At 43.7% G+C, this 14,574-nt stretch overlaps 1 protein-coding gene across 1 annotated transcript in view; it reads left to right on the top strand.

Annotated features, from left to right (window-relative positions):
- The window catches only part of PAPPA2 (pappalysin 2), a 266,866-nt gene that overhangs the window by 113,864 nt on the left and 138,428 nt on the right, over positions 1-14,574 (top strand). Inside the window, exons 4-7 of the mRNA XM_058540002.1 lie at positions 4,878-5,171; positions 6,918-7,110; positions 10,353-10,474; positions 13,486-13,975. Of these exons, the coding sequence (XP_058395985.1) occupies positions 4,878-5,171; positions 6,918-7,110; positions 10,353-10,474; positions 13,486-13,975 (1,099 nt within the window). The remainder of the gene's footprint in view (positions 1-4,877; positions 5,172-6,917; positions 7,111-10,352; positions 10,475-13,485; positions 13,976-14,574) is intronic.

Genomic DNA, 14,574 nt, shown 5'->3' with positions numbered 1-14,574 from the left:
GATAAGCCCAGCTAGCCCCCTCATTTTACAGCTGAAGAGACCTAGAGAGAGGTTAAAGAGCAGAGCCAAGGTCGTACAGCTAGTTAGGGTCAGGACCACATTCCAAGTCCTTAAGTCCTAGTCCGGTGTGATTCCATAACCTTGGGCTCTAGTGGGCAGAATTACCATAAGAGGTCCAGGACCTTGAGCTTTTTCCTTCACATGTGTTGGTGTACGCAACACTTACTCCTGCATTAGAACATGCAGTATTCTATTTAACACACGTATAGTAACTAAGCTCATTACTATGTGTTCCATACAGATGACTTTGGGGTAAAGTCCCATCTCTCTGGAATCAGAAATATAATTGTCAGTGTTTTAAAAGGCTTATGTTTTTAATTAAAATTTAAGTGCTGTCTGGTTAAATCTATAAGCTCCTGTTTGGGGAATGTGTGTTAAAAGTGCTGTAGAGGAGAACCCTGGCCAGTTGTCATTCATGTGGAGGAGATTTGCTGGGAGTGTCGAGGACTTGCGTTTTTTTTTTTTAATTCAATGATATTTTTAATAACAAAAATAAAGAAGACAAATTTGCTTTTCTAATTTCCTGTAAGAAATACTATCAAGGGGCCGGCCCCGTGGCTTAGCGGTTAAGTGCGCGTGCTCTACTGCTGGCGGCCCGGGTTCGGATCCCGGGCGCGCACCGACGCACCACTTCTCCGGCCATGCTGAGGCCGCGTCCCACATACAGCAACTAGAAGGCTGTGCAGCTATGACATACAACTATCTACTGGGACTTTGGGGGGGAAAAATAAATAAATAAAAATTAAAAAAAAAAAAAAAAGAAATACTATCAAAGGTATCACTGTTATTGTCTCTTGCCACTGAGGCATTAAGCAATCAAACAAGGGGCACACACACTCCTGTTCAGCATCTCAGCATGTGGAAAATTGTCGCGTTTCGTCCCTCTAAAACAGAAGTTTACAGCCAGTATGTCTGTGCAAGGGTTGCAATGAACAAAAAGACATCTGTTGGAGACGAATGCAGTAAGGAAAGGGTTCAAGAGCCACTGTATTATATTTTGTGTTGTGAGGAATGTTCACATAAATTTCCTTACCAGGTAGTTCTCAAAAAGTTCTAAAGTCTCTATGGGTGAATATCAATTTTGTGTGACTTAGTTTGGGGAGCCCTATCCTTCTACATTCCATATGCTGAAAAATCACACTTGCATGAAGACTACATCAGAGAAATAGTCCACTTGGGGATCCTTGGAATAGCAACCACCAATTTCTATGCCAACCAGTCTTTCCTTATCACTTGAACTTGCCTGTGTCACTTTGATCATTTCATATGTATATACTCTCAATTAGATTACTAGAGGCATTAATTCGTTCTTTTTTTTTCTTAGCTTTTTGAGATTTTATTTTTTTAGCTCATAGTTTTTTCTTTTTTTTTGCGATAACATTGGTTTATAACATTGTATAAGTGGGTACATCATTATACTTCTATTTCGGCATAGATTACATCGTGTTCACCACCCAAAGACTAATTGCAATCCATCACCACACACATGTGCCTAATCATCCCTTTCGCCCTCTTCCCTCCCCCCTTCCCCTCTGGTAACCACCAATCCAATCTCTGTCTCTGTGTGTCTATTTGTTGTTGTTTTTATCTTCTACTTATGAGTGAGGTCATATGATATTTGACCTTCTCCCTCTGACTTATTTCACTTCCCATAATACTCTCAATGTCCATCCATGTTGTCACAAATGGCTGGATTTCCTCGTTTCTTATGGCTGAGTAGTATTCCATTGTGTATATATACCACATCTTCTTCATCCATTCATCCCTTGATGGGCACTTAGGTTGCTTCCAAGTCTCGCTATTGTGAATAATGCTGCAATGAACACAGGGATGCATGTATCTTTACGTATTGGTGTTTTCATGTTCTTTGGATAAATACCCAGCAGCGGAATAGCTGGATCGTATGGTAGTTCTCTTCTTAATTTTTTGAGGAATCTCCATACTGTTTTCCATAGTGGCTGCACCAGTTTGCACTCCCACCAGCAGTCTATGAGAGTTCCCTTCTCTCCACATCCTCTCCAACACTTGTTGTTTCCTGTGTTAGGACTTGCATTTTTATGCTTCTTCCTCCACTTATAAATAAGCCAGTTTATTGAAAGGTGACTGTGAATCTGTTGCAGAATATTCTTAGATTTGGAAATATCTCATTTGGGGTTGAGGCAGAGACTTCTAGTGGCTGATGAGATGCCCACTATTATAATGACCACCCTCATCTCCTCCTTGAGTGTCCCCAGGGGCAAACCCCCAGTCATCCCTCCTTCCTTGACACATGCTACTTTTACCATCCCTTCTTCCTGGAATCTTATTTCTGTTCAACTGTAACTCCTTTCTTCTACGACTGGAGGAGATCACAAGAGGACTTGGGCTGGACTGACGATAGAATGAGGGGATGTGGGATCTTTACTCAGAGGTAAGAGGTATGGGTAGAAAATAACCATTGATTGGGAATGAGAGATTCCAGAGATGTCAAAGGGATTCTACCCCAAACAGTTTCTTTGTTCAAATAAGTTTGGGAATCAAAGGGTTAAACAAAATTGCTGCAGGACTTTTCAGGACATTTAACATAACAATTCTCATGTGCAGTGTGAATCTTCAGGAGGAAGGTATGGCAGGCTGCATTTTTCTCAAGCATATTTAACCACTGATACACGCTCCCCCCACCCAGGGGAGCTTTTCTAAGTATTACCCAGAACCAGAGTTTAAGAACACAATTTGGAAAAAATTGTGCGGATACTTAAACCTTATAGGTGAATTGTAGCCTTTCAAAGTCCTATTTCTGGCAGATTAGTTTTTTGAATCCAAAGCTTACTTAGAGGTGGGGGGAAGGGAAAGAAAGAAGAGAGAAAGGGATTAAGTGTATATAGAGGGAAGGAGTGTGGTGGAGGAAGAGGGCTGAAGACAGTGAAGGTACTTAAAAAGGTAATCGAGAGACCAGAAAACTGTTCTCGTAGAAGATCTTTATTGATGGGAAAGTCAATAGTACTGTGGGAGAACTGAGAGCACAATGGTGTATGAACTCTGATGATGATTACTGCTGTAATGGGATATGTAAACGTGAAGGGGTGGGCATCTTGTAAAGTGGAACTACTGCATTTTGCTGAGTTTTTTCAAATACTAGGCACTCTGGATGTTATTGAGATAGATCTATTTTCAAATTACTTTAACTTTATGTTGACATAAGAATGATACACAAATGAAATATGCAGAAAATAATTTTATAAAAGGAAAAAAGGATAATGTTGGAGAATAAGAATTTTTACTGTAAGTGATAGAAATGATAAACAAAGGAGATGAGGTCTAGCTCTGTTTTAGATGTGAAAGTAGACAGTGTATTTCAGGATGGGTCTGGGCATGGCTTGGTTAATGTCAACATGTCTGAGTAGACTGGGAGAAACTAGAACTTAGATTTGGAAGCTGCTTCTTGCAGTAAGGTAGTCACTCCAAAGGCAGATTGAGCTGCCTGTTGTAGAAACCAGTGGGCCTGGCACCAGATACCCTATGATTGTGTCCTGTACATAAAACCATGTGTGTAGTTGTGTATAGGGCATCACGTAGAATTCATGAATGAGACAGAGTCCCTGGAAGAGGATCTGACAAAAGGAAGGCAGGGCTATTCTTCTGGAGGGCCTGCTATACTCAGTAGACTATTGATGTAGGGAGGGCTCAGGTAGGATGATATGAAGCAAGTCCTGGGAACTGGAATCAGATCTGGGACAGAAGGGCAAGGTCAGCCTGGAAACACAGCTGAGGGGGACTCTGCACCCCAGAGAGTTGGTCCAGAGCTGTTGACATTCCCTATTTTTGGTCCTATTGATGAGGATGGGCCTAATCCTGACAATTTTCAGAGATGAAGAAGGAAACTCAAGTGGTTCTAGCCATGGGGAGAGGAGGGAAGCAGGGATTGGGAAGCTAGACAGATAGAACTGGAGCACTCAGAGGTCTTTTGCAAGGTTAGAATGATACCAGTAGGTTTTTCGTCTGAGCCCAGGTTGAATGCAATGAACTCTTCTCGGAAATGCCTCCTTGATGTTCTCAGGGAAATCAGAATGTCACAGGTATATGCCCACCTGTGGCATATACCTGTGACATTCTAATAGTTGTAGTGGTTTAGTTGGACTTATCTTCTGTCTCAGTCGTTAGCTCCTTGAGAGTAGGGGTCGTGAATCAGAAATAGCATACACAACTGTTGTTTACTAAACTTCTACAATATGCCAAATGCTTAGAACAAAAAAATAAAACTAAGAGGTAGGTGTTATCATCTCTACTTTACAGACAACAAAACTGAGGTTCTAGAAGGTCAGATAGCTGTTCAAGTCCTCAGAGCTGGTATGTGGAGAGGCGAGGAGTCAGACCCAGATTTCCCTGGCTCCAAATCCCATGTGCTTTCACCTAGACCAATGGCTCTCAACCTGGGAAGTTTTAAAAGAAACTGAGGCACGTACCCCATCCTCCAATATTTGGATTCATTTAATCTGGGCTAGAATTTGGATATCTGTATTTTGTAACTCCCCTAGGCGATTTCGATGTGCAGCCAGGGCTGAGAATCCTGGCCCTCTATCATACTGTCTTGTCTGTATTGTTATCCTGGCATCTAGTACAGCACTCGCCCATGATAGGGGTTAAAGACGTGTTTATTGATTAGTTTAGAGGGTGTTTGTGGCCAGAGGGAAGAGCAGGGACTGAATGCCACTAGAAGTTAGAAAGTGTCCATTTAGAGGCTGAAATCGAACAGTTGGTGTTTCAGAAGACATAATTAAGGATCAGAGGGCTGCTACTCATTACATGCTTAGAGACATTTTCCCAACCTTCTATTGCAGGTGGTGTTGTCCTCAACCCATCCTACTATGGCATGTCTGGCCATACCAACATCATGATCCACGAGGTGGGGCATGTCCTGGGACTCTACCATGTCTTCAAAGGGGTCAGTGAAAGAGAATCCTGCGATGACCCCTGCAGGGAGACAGTGCCATCCATGGATACGGGAGACCTCTGTGCTGACACTGCCCCAACTCCCAAGAGTAAGCTGTGCCAGGACCCAGAGCCTACCAATGATACCTGTGGCTTCACCCACTTCCCAGGGGCTCCATTCAGTAACTACATGAGCTATACAGGTATCACAACAGTCTTGACGTGTTTGCTTTCTGTTAAGGTTATATGGGGGCCTTTGAGTGCTGGGCGGGTGGAGGTGTGGGAGGTGGGGAGTGTTATCAAGCAGTCATTCGTGGCAGAGAGTTGAAGTGTATTTACAATGACATATTTTTTTTTCCTGTCTTTGAAGGACTTGAAAAAATATTGAGATATTAAGGGGTCTCGTTGACTGGATTCTCTTCCACTAGAGGTTGAACACACTTCTATTTTGGATAGTTAAAAGGGGGAGAAAGCCCAAACTCTCTTGAGGTCCCTTTGACCTCTAGAACTTGGTTATTCTTGTTCTTGCCCACATTCTTATGCATGTACTCTGAAGAAGAGTCCAGTAGTGATGAGGAAAGAGGTTTCTGGGTCAAGGTGGCTCTTTGTGCTATTTTTGAAGTTGACCAAGATGATGGCTCTGGTTACTTTTAACTCAGGATTCCTTTTTATTTTATGTTATTTTTTTCAAGTATCGGATTCTCTTCTTCCAGCACTAGCCAAAGGCTGATTCTTAGCTTGCCTACCAAAAAAAAAAGGTGCCATCTCATTTAAAAAATGGTACTTTCCTGGCCCTGGGAACAACTATATTGTCTGGTCTTGTTGCCTGAACTGTGCTTCTTCCTTGTCCTCTCGCATCTTCCTCGATTCTGGCAAATAGTAATACTAGTCTAGTCTCCTGGTGATGGACTCAAATTTATCCCTAAAATGAAGGATTTATTTGATTTTGATGACCTCCTGCAGTGGTGAAGGAAGGAGGTAAATTTTCTGTAAGGTCAAGGGGCTTGTTTGGTGATAAGTTCTAGAACTAGCCAAAAAAAAAAAAAAAAGGGTAAACCGCAAGACCCTGGTCATGCCTTTGAAGAGAAGAAAGAGTGGTGAGCTGTGACATATGTCTGTGACATGTGAATATTTTTCTGTCCAAGTCTCATTTTGATGTATAATTCAGGTACATTGAATTCATAAGGACCAGCTTCCAGGCCTCCCCCAACATGGACACAGTGGCCGTTGCCAGGGCAGAGAAACCAGACAGTGGGGTGCAGAGGGCAGAGCTGTTTAGGCACCACCTTTGATGTGGGCAGAGGAAACATCTAAGAAGCAGGGGCAAGTGTTTGACTGGTATGCTTTCATTGAAAAAGGCCCTGAAACTAAGATAACTCCCTTTCTAACCGTATGAAAAAGGTATCTAATAGGGAGATTTTGCCGGCTCCAAAAGTAAGGTGGGGACCACCATTCCCAGTCCTGCTGGCTCCTTGACATTTTGGCTCTCTCTCCCCTTGAGCATCTCCACTGAATACTCGCTAATCTTGGCCAACGTCACCAGGCGTAAAGCAGGTGTCTGCAACTCCACAAATGTTCACAAATAAAAAGGCCATATGCTGAAACACTGCCATCTTGTGGCTTCCTGAGTAAGCAGCCATCAGCTCAGAGCAACCCTGTACCCCAGGACATGAGTCTCACCCTGGCCCAGCCCAACATCAAGGTAACGGCCCTGCTTTGGAGAGAAGCAAGTTCTCTTCTCTGCCTTCTCTTTCCCACTTCCAGCTTAGATAATTTCTGGAGCAGAATATGTTTATTCATTCGACAAGTGTTTATGGAGCCTAATGAGTGTAAGGTGTTGTGTTAGGTGCTGGTGACTCCGGTGTGAACAAGGCAGAATTTATTCCTGCCCTGGTGGACTTGGCAGGTTAAAACCTCCGTCTCGCCTGTTCTCTTTTTTGTCTCCACAGATGATGACTGCACTGACAACTTCACCCCTAACCAAGTGGCCCGAATGCATTGCTATTTGGACCTTGTATATCAGCAGTGGAGTCAAAGCAGAAAGCCCACCCCCATTCCCATCCCACCCATGGTCATCGGGCAGACCCACAAGTCCCTCACTATCCACTGGCTGCCTCCAATTAGTGGAGTTGTGTATGACAGGTGAGAGAGGCATTTGCCATGGGTGAGCTGGGATATTTTCTCTGTGTCATTTCTTATGCACAAGGGGAAGAATGTGAAGTTAGGGGAACCCCAATTTGGAACTACAAACATGTGCACCACTGCTCAGCGCTGCCTCCTCCATCCCGCTCAGTTCTCATCTCCTTAGCAGAGCTCATGGGGCTTTCATGTGAGCCAGTGGCTCATCATATATGCTCACTCCTTGGCGAGGGGCCTATCGGATGTTTCCTTCAGAATGTCACATCTGGCGGGCTTCCAGGAGCTGCAAATATGAGAAAGCCTTCTCTGCCACCTGCTGTTACCTGTGCCTACCCCACTTATGGCTGCTGTCTTGTAGGATTGTCATTATCTGTTCATTTTCCCATCTGCGCCACTCAACTGGCAACTCCTTGGGGGCAGGACTGTTTTTTGTATCTTTGTCTCTTGGCCTGCCACAATAGACGCCTAAGACATGTTTATTGAAGAGCATCATTATACCGAAAATTAGTTTTTAATTTTTTATAACTTTGCATATTGGTGTAAATGAATGCCAGGGACGTTTTTGTAAAAGAGAGAAGGTAGAAAAAGAATGACATCTGACAGTTGGTGGGAGGATGGAGGAATGTGGTGACTTGTGCAAGCTCTCTGCTTTCACAGCCTGCCACTGCATTCTAAATGACAAGCATAGCTGTTGTCAATTTGGTCCTTCTTGAAGGCTTCCTTGTGTGAAGCCTTGTGCTAGCTATTTTACCTGCAATTGCTTTATTGGGCCTTGCATTAAGCATAATTCCTGCTATGTAAGTGAGACATCCAAGCTTAGAGAAGCACATGGTGGCTGGCCCCAACCCCACAAGTAAATAGAGGTGAATTGGGGGCATCCACTGGAATTGCAGAAATGGGGAACAGAGAATAGATTATTTCTTTGAATTTAGAGCTTTCCCGTTTAGTGGGTAGCTAGCCCTTCCTCTGTGTGTCACAATTCCCCTCTGGGTGTCAGGCCCCAGCTGAGGAGCTGGATATCCCTGGAGCATGTTTCCATGTACTCCATCTTTGCTGAAAGCCTGGGAGAGAGACAGGGATGGGAGAAAGTGGGAGTACCATTTTCCAAAGTGCCGTTCCCAGCATTCTGGGATCTTGGTACCTGTTCTTGATACCCTGGTGCATACTCAATGCATGACATCACTTGGAACCCACTATCCTGTTAAGCAGTTTTGATTGTCATCAGCACCCAGGCTCTCACAGGCTCTGTTTGTGAGTCAGCACATATCTATGCGATGTGTGTAAGAATCCTCTTCCTGCAAGTGTGACCTTGTGCAGCTTCGGTCGGACTGGCTGAACAGTGAGTCCTCTGTGGGCATGTGCAAACAGGAGTTTTACATCAGTTTATGTAACACATGTAAACAATTTAATCTTTCAGTTCTCTGTCTGGTACAAACGTTACGATAAAGCAGACATCAGTACTGGCTTACTGTGAGTCTGTTGGCAGAAAAGGCTGCAGTTTGCTTCCTTTTCTCAGCTAGGTGGGTCACAGCGTTGAGGCCTCCCAACACGTGTGTCGGGGAGACTCACGTCACATGCCCAGCGATTTATGTCACTCTTGGAGTTATGTTTACTCCTCCCCAGTAGGTATTTGGAATCCTTATGTCAGAGAGGAGCCCAACCACGCACTCAGCCGTGGCCCCGGAAGGGCCAAGTGCATCAAGGAAATGTGGTTTGGAGTTGTGTTCACGCTAGAAGTGAGCGCTGACTGGAGTCAGAGGTTGGAGCTTAACTACACCTTTTCATTGCCAAAGTGCTGGACACTTGATGGTGTTTGGGAACTTGCTCAAAGGGATTAAGGAACTTGTTGTGACCTTCGGCAATTTACTTAATCTCTCTGAGCCTGAGTGTCCTCATTTGTAAACATAGGGTTCTTACAGGGATTAGAAATAATGTATGAAAAGCACCTAGTGGCACAATGCCAGGTGCCAATGTGCTTAATAAATGGGAGCTGGTGGCATAGTTATTACCCTCATTTAACAATACTATTTTTCTAGTATATTACGAAATACTGCTTTTCTCTGCCTCCCTGTTGAGAAACCTTGATTTGATGCCTCCATTTTCAGATGTGTCATTTACAATTGGGCTTCTAAAAGAATTCTGAGTATCAGAGACAGGCCTCATGAAGTGATTTCCCATTGTTATTTAGCTGCTGTTGTCCATACCTCTTCCAGTTACTCCAGATCTAGTGCTTGAAGAGCTCTTCATAGACTGTGTTGATAGTCTCATGGAAGCCCATGAAACCAGCTCTCACAGAGGGACTGCTGAGGCCAGTCCCTGCGCTAACTGATGGGGACAGGAAGAATAGGGCTTGGTCTGGACTTGCTCACAGGCAAAGGAGAAGGAATTCCCAACACCGCAGAGCAGTGCCCTAAGACAGGAGCCAGAAGGTGCAGAGGGTGCCCAGAGGAGGGAGTGATGGCTACTCAGAGGAGTCAGGCTAAGTGCCACCACAAAGGTTACATTTGAATGGGCCTTGAAGGTTGGGTAGGAGTTTGCTAAACAAAGAAGCTTGGAAAGGCTATTTGACAGTAGAGAGAACATGTTTCACGGAACTGTGCAAAGGGTATGATGTATTCGTGGAGTGGTGATTAGTTCATTGTGATGGGAACATAAAATTCATGAAGGAACTGAAGTAGGTAAGGCTGGAGCTAGCTTGTGAAGGCCCTTGAATCACGGTAGGGAATTCGAATGTATCCCTATAGGCAATGGAGAGCCAAGGAGCATTATGTTTCCTATGACTTTTATTTTATGTATGTGATTAAAAGTAAGGAGTTTAAAATATAAGACCACATATAGCTAATAAGTTTACTCTGAAAATTGTTGTCTGTTTTAATTGGGGGAATGCAAGGGGTCTTTGGATGACTTATTGAGAGTCAGTGTAGAAAGGAGTTTTATGTTGCAAGAGTCAGATTGTAATTACTTTGTGTTGAATGTTCCTCGGATAGAGTCTGCCCACTTTCATCTCCACAGGGCTCCTTTGTGACTTAGTTAAATTCTGCTGCTTCATAACTTTGAGATTCTCTTGTCACTATGAATTTTGCAAAGATGAGGTCTACACAAGAAGGAAATGAATTGAGAAATAGTTTGTATTCCCCTGGGGCCTCACTCACCATCGCCACTACCGCACCCCCAAAGGACTTCTGAATTTCCTTATCCAGGTCATCTGATCGCTTCTCCCCATCTTCTTCCCTTCCTCTTCCCAGGGCCCCAGGCAGCGTGTGTGGGGCCTGCACTGAAGATGGGACCTTCCGTCAGTACGTGCATACAGCTTCCTCCCGGCGCGTGTGTGACTCCTCAGGTTACTGGACTCCAGAGGAGGCTGTGGGTAAAGAACCATGGCTTTTTCATTTATACCTCAGTGGCCACTGAGAATGGGGGTGGAGGTAAAGGATGGAGCAGTGGCATGGTGAGAAAAAGGTAGCTCTGTGTGTGTGTGTGTGTGTCTGTGTGTTTTGCTGGATATCTCCAGGGGCCTGGGAAAGACTCTGCCTGGTACCTTTGAGTGTCGGATGTCCCACGTGTGATTAATGTGGTGAAGCAGAGGTCAGCACAGAGGGCGGAAGAATAGAGAAGTCAGCTGAGCTGAGGGGGGGACTTGAGGATGAGATAGCTCAGGTGTGTAGTGTTACACGTGCCTACCAGCCTGGGGAGCAGCCTTGCCACATGGCAGTGTAAGGTGATCTCTTACTCCTCTCTATCAGGAGAGTAATAGAGAACACTTTGCAGGAACACTGTACACTGGCTGAGGCTGTCTGGGTGGGAGTGAGATGGACTAGGTGTTCCAAACTGATCGTTCTCATCTATGCTATTTTATAAGTCTGTTAATCACTGGTACTGGTTGTACTTTGGATATGATCTTAGCTAGGCTCTAGGAGGGGGAAAATGTTTTTAGTTGTCCCTTTTCCTGTCCCTCTTCCAAATTCTCAGTTACATATTCACTCACCTATCTATATCAGTACTTCTAAGACAAATTAGAGCATGAATGTTATCCCAATTCAAATCTAGAAAAGACTTTTAGCACCTTCTGATGAATGGCTTGACTTCTACCATCATCACGATCTTCAATGTTTACCCAATCATTATTTTTTTCTTTTCCTTATATTTATTAAGATCCTAAAAACTACTCAGTAAGATATGTTGGACCTGGTTTTATTTGAGTTAGTTTGCAGCCTTGACTGACAAGAAAGAAGGGAGAACGTTTGTCTAAGAGTCTACAGTGTCTGCAAGGTGTCCCCTTGGGCAACCAGTTACACAAATGACAGGAACCTCAAGGAGAAATCCAGAGGAAGACAATTTACTTGATAAATCATATAGGATTTTTTTCAAATGAGAGATTTCAGGGAAGAATGGAAAGTGACTAGAAAATTTACATTGGCACTGTGTTGGAGATTGGCATTTCATAAAAGGCTATTTCTGTGGCTAACAGTTTGTCCTGTGCTAGTCTTTGAATGCCCATTTGACTCCCTGGCCCTGTACTGTTTTCTTTTTAATTCTTGGAAAAATTTAAAGTTATTTGGTAGAGGTGAAAGGAATTAGAAGTTCTGAGTTCTAATTCTTGTACTGTGTCTTGAGACAAATCAGCTCAACTTTTAGAGCCTCTACTTCATGTTTTAAGATGAGAACATCATAAAACAATTCTGACAGAAAGTGCTGCAGTTGGCTTGGCTTCCAAGGGCCTTTACTCTGCTAGTATTTTGGGGTGACTGTTGGAAAATATTGCTAAGAAATACTGGTCTTCCTTTGCTTTGAAAAGGTGGAGAACCAAGTCATATTTAAAATATACACAGTGAAAGTGATTGACTCCCCAGCAGAGCATGCACAAACACATATATTTACAGATATGATCAAAAGGTATTTAATGACACTTAATGAACACTTATTGACCACCAACTACTTTCTGAATGCTATAGGGAATGGAAAATTGAACCAGACCTGTTCCCTGCTTAAGTATCATCTTCTTGGAGAGAACTTCTCTGGCTCCATAATCTAAAATAGCCCCCAGCCCCACCCCATCATTCTCTAGTCCCTTACCCTCCTTCAATTTTTTCAAAGATGCCATTACCACTTGGAATTATACTTCTTTATCTATTTATTTTTGCACCTGCCACCCTATTGGAAGATATATGAAAGCAAGACCTTTATCTCTCTTGTTCGCTATTCTATCTCTAATACCTAGATTAGTGCTAGGTTTAAAAGAGGTACACAGTCAATTTTTGTTGAATGAATGAATGAGTGAATGTATCCAAAATATTGGCAAAAAACACTGAGAACCGTAAAATGTAATACACACACAGCCGCACACACATTTGAACTTGTTTCCTCTGGGCTTTGGAACATTCTCTGTTTTCTAAATTCTGAAGGGCTAAATAATTCTGTTTTTGCAAAAGTAGTTTGCAAATGTTTCTATGGAACGTTGTATAGATACACTAACCTAGTGAGGCAGACGTTAAATAGTACTTATTTTATAAATGAGGAAATCGAGGCTTAGAAAGAGCCGCTACAGTCACATAGCTAATGGCACAGCACTGATTAGAACCTGATTCTGCCGATTCCTAATTTAGCACTTTCCCTTCGATTCCCCTCATGTGATATAAAAGAAAACTGCCTTGTGTAGAGCTGACCTTAATATATTTGTGATATTTGATTTTCCACCATTACATTGTTACCTGGCTACTGAATCCTCATTTTTTTCCACTTAAGAATACGTGTTTCTATTTCCTGCCTGCAGTTTCCTCCACGCAGTGACCTACCTTCTCACACTTACCTGAGCTGAAAGGAAAGTTTCAATGTACGGCTTTAAAGTTTGGCTAACAGTTGATTAGAAGGACTGCCAAGGTGTGATCTTAGGGAATAAAAGTTTTGTGAAGAGCCTAGTTAAACAAAGAGCGTGGTGGCAGGCTGAAATGAACATTGGCCTTATTAATAAATAAAACAGGGCTTCAGAAGCATTAATTTATCATAAATTATTAATAAAATAAGTGCAAATAATTCTCCTCTGCTCAAGGATTTGTTAAAGACACGGCTTACCTTCTCTGCATTGGCCTCAGGTTTCCGCCTAGGATCTGGGTTGCTCCATTCCCAGCACCTTGCTAGATTTCTCTTGTTAAAGGGCACCAGGTAGAGGTGATATGGAACAAGACATAATACTTTTGAATTGTTACACCTTTGTCCTTACCTTTGTACTACTTAAGATCTAACCCACTAAGCTGCCCCACGCCTGTGGGAATTCGCTCTACATTCTCTTCTGCATTCTTCTTTCTGGTAGCTGATACGGACTACTCACTTTCAGACTTTTAATGGCCGTTCCTGATGTGTCTCTCTGTTCATCTTTCCCAGGGCCTCCAGATGTGGATCAGCCCTGTGAACCGAGCTTACAGGCCTGGAGTCCCGAGCTCCACCTGTACCATATGAACATGACGGTCCCCTGCCCTTCGGAAGGTTGTAGCCTGGAGCTGCTCTTCCGGCACCCAGTCCAAGCCGACACCCTCACCCTGTGGGTCACCTACCTCTCCATGGACTCCTCACAGGCACTCTTTGATACGGAGATCTTGGTGGAACACCAGGAGTCTGTGCACCTGGGCCCCTTAGACACTTTCTGTGACACCCCCCTCACTATCAAACTGCACGTTGATGGGAATGTCTTGGGGGTGAAAGTCTACACCTTTGATGAGCGGATGGAGATTGACGCAGCTCTCCTGACTTCTCAGCCCCACAGTCCCTTGTGTTCTGGCTGCAGGCCTGTGAGCTACCAAGTTCTCCGGGAGCCCCCATTTGCCAGTGGCTTGCCCATGGTGGTGACACATCCTCACAGGAAGTTCACGGACGTGTGAGTTGGGCAGTAGCGCTTTCTAGACCGTGGGGTGTCCTGGGGCTTTGGGAGTGAGTTTTGTTTCCTTTTTTCCCCACCTGTTTACATCCTAACATGCTCTTAGTTGGAGAAATGTTTAGAATCTCAGAGGGGATTTTATTTTAGAGTGGCGTGTCTGAGATGAAGAAAAATATTTCCCAGTAAGGGGCGAGAAGGTGTTCTGACTGATGATTATGGAAAAAAGACGTTAGTTTATGAGGTGTTTCAGTTGGACTGAAAGTAATTGCCACAAATACGTTGATCAGAGTCAGATACCCCTGTCTGGTGACACAATTTAATTTCTGATTCCTTGCTGTAACTGTCGGATAATCTGCCACAGCTCCTATAACATTCAAAGGTTACAGTCAACTCTTCCATAGCTCAGCAAAGAAGCCTAGGGTCCTGCAGACACTATACTTGGTTTCATGACTCATTCATGATGTGTGTTTCATGCTTTCCTCTTTTTCTTGTTCCTTCCTCCCTCCCTCTCTCTTTCCTTCTCTTCCAACTCTCCTCTTTCTCTTTCTTCTGTCTACGTTTAGGGAGTTCTGCTGTGTTCTTGGCACTGTGTGCTCAGT

The sequence above is a fragment of the Diceros bicornis genome, chromosome 4 (genome assembly GCF_020826845.1).
Source record: "Diceros bicornis minor isolate mBicDic1 chromosome 4, mDicBic1.mat.cur, whole genome shotgun sequence".
In the NCBI taxonomy this organism is placed as follows: Eukaryota; Metazoa; Chordata; class Mammalia; order Perissodactyla; family Rhinocerotidae; genus Diceros; species Diceros bicornis.
The sequence above is the reverse complement of the archived record's forward strand: the minus strand, read 5'-3'. Positions and strand labels throughout refer to the sequence as shown.